The sequence below is a fragment of the Vicia villosa genome, linkage group LG1 (assembly GCF_029867415.1).
Source record: "Vicia villosa cultivar HV-30 ecotype Madison, WI linkage group LG1, Vvil1.0, whole genome shotgun sequence".
NCBI classification, from domain to species: domain Eukaryota; kingdom Viridiplantae; phylum Streptophyta; class Magnoliopsida; order Fabales; family Fabaceae; genus Vicia; species Vicia villosa.
This window is the reverse complement of record NC_081180.1, coordinates 49,686,893-49,691,206: the sequence shown is the minus strand read 5'-3', so window position 1 is coordinate 49,691,206 and position 4,314 is coordinate 49,686,893. Positions and strand designations below refer to the sequence as shown.

At 37.0% G+C, this 4,314-nt stretch overlaps 1 protein-coding gene across 1 annotated transcript; it reads left to right on the top strand.

Annotated features, from left to right (window-relative positions):
- Positions 1-914: 914 nt before the first annotated feature.
- On the top strand, positions 915-3,173 carry LOC131631926 (subtilisin-like protease 4). Its single transcript, XM_058902714.1, has one exon. The coding sequence runs from the start codon at positions 915-917 to the stop codon at positions 3,171-3,173; it is 2,259 nt and encodes a 752-aa protein (XP_058758697.1).
- The last annotated feature ends 1,141 nt before the right edge of the window (positions 3,174-4,314 follow it).

Genomic DNA, 4,314 nt, shown 5'->3' with positions numbered 1-4,314 from the left:
TTTCCCATTTAAAATTCCACTATTTATTTTCTGTACTAACTTAAATGTTGGAGTGTTAACTTTGCATACTACCCATGTCCACCGCATTGGAATCAAAGCTTCGCCGCAACTCAACACTCAGTTCAACTCAACCGAACTTTGTCTTGTTATCGTGTAGAACACATTATAATGTATAATTCTTTATACTCTCACTTATCCTATATATAGATGCATCAAAGAGTTTTGAAAAGTTATAATTGATAAGAAAATCAACCCTAAGGTCAAATACAAATTACATGACATTTAATTAAAATTTTAGTTTATTTAATTAATTAATTTGGTCCATTTGATTTAAGCTATTGAATCGGTTTGATTTCGAGCTAGTGAGTCAAACTAAATTGTTCACAAACTTTAATAAAATCAAGTGTGAACTGAATTATTTTTTGTGACGAACTAAATTTTAACTGAGCCGAACCAAATTCGACTTAGGTCGACTCATTTCCGGCCCTAGACACGGGACATGTCTTTTATGTTTTTGTGGGAGTTGTGAGAGCTACTAGAAAAATTTCTACAGAAGATAAAGTCTACAGAGAATAAAGCTCAAAGGACATATGGAGCTCAAAGGACATATCCATATGCATGATTCCATAAAGCAATCTTCCAACTAATTAAGCTAAACAGAAAATGGTAGGTACAGCAAGACATAAAACCTTCTAAAAACAAATACTAACATAACATATAATATAACCATGCCGACTTAAGAATAACATAAATTACATAATCATAATCTCAACATATATATAACATAACATATACTAATGCAACCATGCCGGCCAAGTATTACTCATATATACATATATATAATCATTGTGAATGTATTTAGACCACACCTCTTTCATTCTTACATCAAGCAGAAAGTAAAGTTCCTCTTGGACATGAATTATATCCTTTTCATTGCTCTCACTTTTGTGCTGAGTTTCCATGTTCATTTTACTCAAGGAACTGAACTTCCCCTTAACACTGAGAGTAGAGAGAAAAGCAGTTCAAAAATATACATTGTTCATGTGAATCAACCAGAGGGTAAGATATTTACTCAATCTGAAGAAGATTTACAAAGTTGGCACCATTCATTCATGCCACCAACTGTTATGAGCTCTAATAAACAACCGCGAATGATATATTCATACCGAAATGTGCTGAGTGGTTTTGCTGCAAGACTCACTCAAGAAGAGTTGAGAGCTGTGCAACAGAAAAACGGCTTTATTTCAGCTCATCCCGAAAGGACACTACGTCGTCAAACCACGCATACTCCAGATTTCTTGGGGCTGCAGCAAAATATCGGATTATGGAAGGATTCAAACTTCGGAAAGGGAGTTATTATTGGTGTCCTAGATTCAGGAATCACACCTGGTCATCCTTCATTTAGTGATGCTGGAATATCACCGCCACCGCTGAAATGGAAAGGGAGATGTGACCTTAATGGCACAGCTTGTAACAACAAACTAATTGGAGCAAGGTCTTTCAACAATGCAGCTATGGCAATGAAAGGAGAGAAAGCTGAAGCACCAATTGATGAGGATGGACATGGTACTCATACAGCAAGTACAGCGGCGGGTGCTTTTGTGGACGACGCAGAAGTACTAGGAAATGCCAAAGGTACAGCAGCAGGGATGGCTCCTCATGCTCACCTAGCAATTTACAAAGTATGCTTTGGTGACGACTGTCCTGAGAGTGATATACTAGCAGCATTAGACGCAGCTGTGGAGGATGGTGTGGATGTAATATCCATATCGCTTGTTCTAGATGAACCTCCTCCATTTTTCAATGATACAATTGCCATAGGCGGTTTTGCAGCAATTCAGAAGGGAATCTTTGTAAGTTGTTCAGCAGGAAACTTTGGCCCTTCTGATGCCTCCTTAGTTAATGGAGCTCCATGGATCCTCACAGTTGGAGCAAGCACTATTGACAGAAGCATTGTAGCAACAATAGTGCTTGGAAACGGAGAAGAATTTGAGGGTGAATCTGTTTTCCAGCCTTCCGATTTCTCTCCAACATTGCTGCCCTTAGCATTTGCAGGAACAAATGCACTTTGTGGTAACGGATCCTTGAACGACATTGATTTCAGAGGAAAGGTTGTTTTGTGTGAAAGGGGAGGGGGTATCGGAAGAATTGCGAAAGGACAAGAAGTAAAAAGAGTAGGAGGCGCCGCCATGATTCTCATGAATGACGAAATCAATGGTTTTAGTCTCTCAGCTGATCCACATGTCCTACCAGCAACACTTGTCAGCTATGTTTCTGGACTTAAAATCAAAGCATATATAAATTCAACTTCAAAACCTACAGCAACCATTTCGTTTAAGGGAACAGTTATCGGAAACTCCTTATCGCCAGCAGTTGCATCCTTCTCCTCGAGAGGTCCCAACTTGCCAAGTCCTGGTATATTGAAACCAGACATTATCGGACCTGGCGTGAGCATCCTAGCTGCTTGGCCCTTTCCCTCGAATAACAGCACCGATTCAAAACTCAATTTCAACATTATGTCTGGAACATCAATGTCATGTCCACATCTTAGTGGCATTGCTGCTTTGCTCAAAAGCTCTCATCCTGATTGGTCTCCAGCTGCCATAAAATCTGCCATAATGACTTCTGCAGACACGTTGAACTTAGAAAACAAACCTATTGTTGACGAAACACTTCAGCCAGCAAATTTCTTTGCCACAGGTTCGGGACACGTGAATCCATCAAGAGCAGATGATCCAGGATTAGTATATGATATCCAACCTGATGATTATATACCTTATCTATGTGGTTTAGGATACAGTGATAGGCAAGTCGGAATCATTGCGCACAGAACAATTAACTGTGCTGAAACATCAAGCATTCCTGAAGGAGAACTTAACTACCCCTCATTTTCTGTTGTGCTTGGCTCCTCACAGACACTCACAAGGACAGTGACAAATGTCGGTGAAGCATACTCATCTTATGTAGCCGTAGTAACAGCGCCAAAAGGGGTTGATGTAAAAGTCCAGCCACAAGAGCTTCACTTTTCAGAAGCCAACCAGAAAGAGACATATTCAGTGACATTCAACCGTTTAGAAAATGGTAATAAGACAGAAGAATTTGCTCAAGGATCTCTGAAATGGGTCTCTGCTAAACACACTGTCACGAGTCCTATCTTGGCCAAATTTGCATAGATCAGTATGTAACCATGCAACAACTTGCACTACAAGAAAACAAGTAACTCCATTAACTTGGAGTTTTATTGGGTAAATTACCCAACATTTAATAATTTGATGTCACTTTACTTTTTCATATTTAATTATTTGTCAAGTGAATTAAAATATAGAAAACCAAAACTTAAGGTGCTTATTAAAATTCCGAAACACACATGTAACTTAAGCTGCTTATTAAAATACCAATTCACACATGTAAATGAAGCTGCTTGTTTACCAAAACAACAAAAAACGATGTTAAAATACAGAAACCAGAAACTCTCGATTGAAAAGGGCTTTATTGGTTAATAGCATTTAACATAACTCATAATGAAAGTCCAGCATAAATTTGAAAAAACAAGAAGGAATAAATCCACAATTTTGCATGTTGTCACAAAACGTTTTAAGTAGAGCGAGTTAATATGTGATTTAGCCATAAATTCATTTTCAAGCTTTTTTGGAAATTTGAAAACAACAATCTCTTACATAAATAGGCACTAAAGAGAGAGATAAATTGAGTAAAGTCTTACTCATTTTCTTCCTATCTTTCGGCATTCCTTCCAACAATATTAAAATTCATATTCTTTACATCAAAAGCTTTTTCAATCTTCTCGTGTTTGTATTTAAATGCTTTTCATCTTCCAAAAATGTTAAGGAAAAAAAAACTTTGTTGGACATGTTAGTGCCGATTCTAGTTGCACTCAAATTGAGAGAAAAGATAATTGAGAGAGTATGGGATATCTAAGTGTAATATTGAATTGAGTAGTAACAACATTACAACCAATATGCCTTTTATACTTAAACGAGATTACTTGAATAGGAAGTAACTAACTACCTTTGTCACTTAACTACTTTTTAACTGATTCTTTTTAACTAATTCTAATTCCTATGCCATATAATGTTGGATTATCTCACAACGCTCCCTATACCAACTTAAGAAATACAACAAACATGTATACTAAGCAAAACATGTAAACAATTGGAACTGAACAACTCCTAATTTTTTCTTAAGAGCGGAGGATTTATTGATTTTCAGTCCCTTAGTTAAGATCCCTGTAAGTTGAGATGTATTTAGGAAATGTTTCACTTCAAGTTTTACTTGATTCACCAGCTCCTTCAAGAA

What these genes read in the sequence shown, in the direction of transcription:
- LOC131631926 (XM_058902714.1), top strand. Translation starts at nt 915, where the DNA reads ATGAATTATATCCTTTTCATTGCTCTCACTTTTGTGCTGAGTTTCCAT.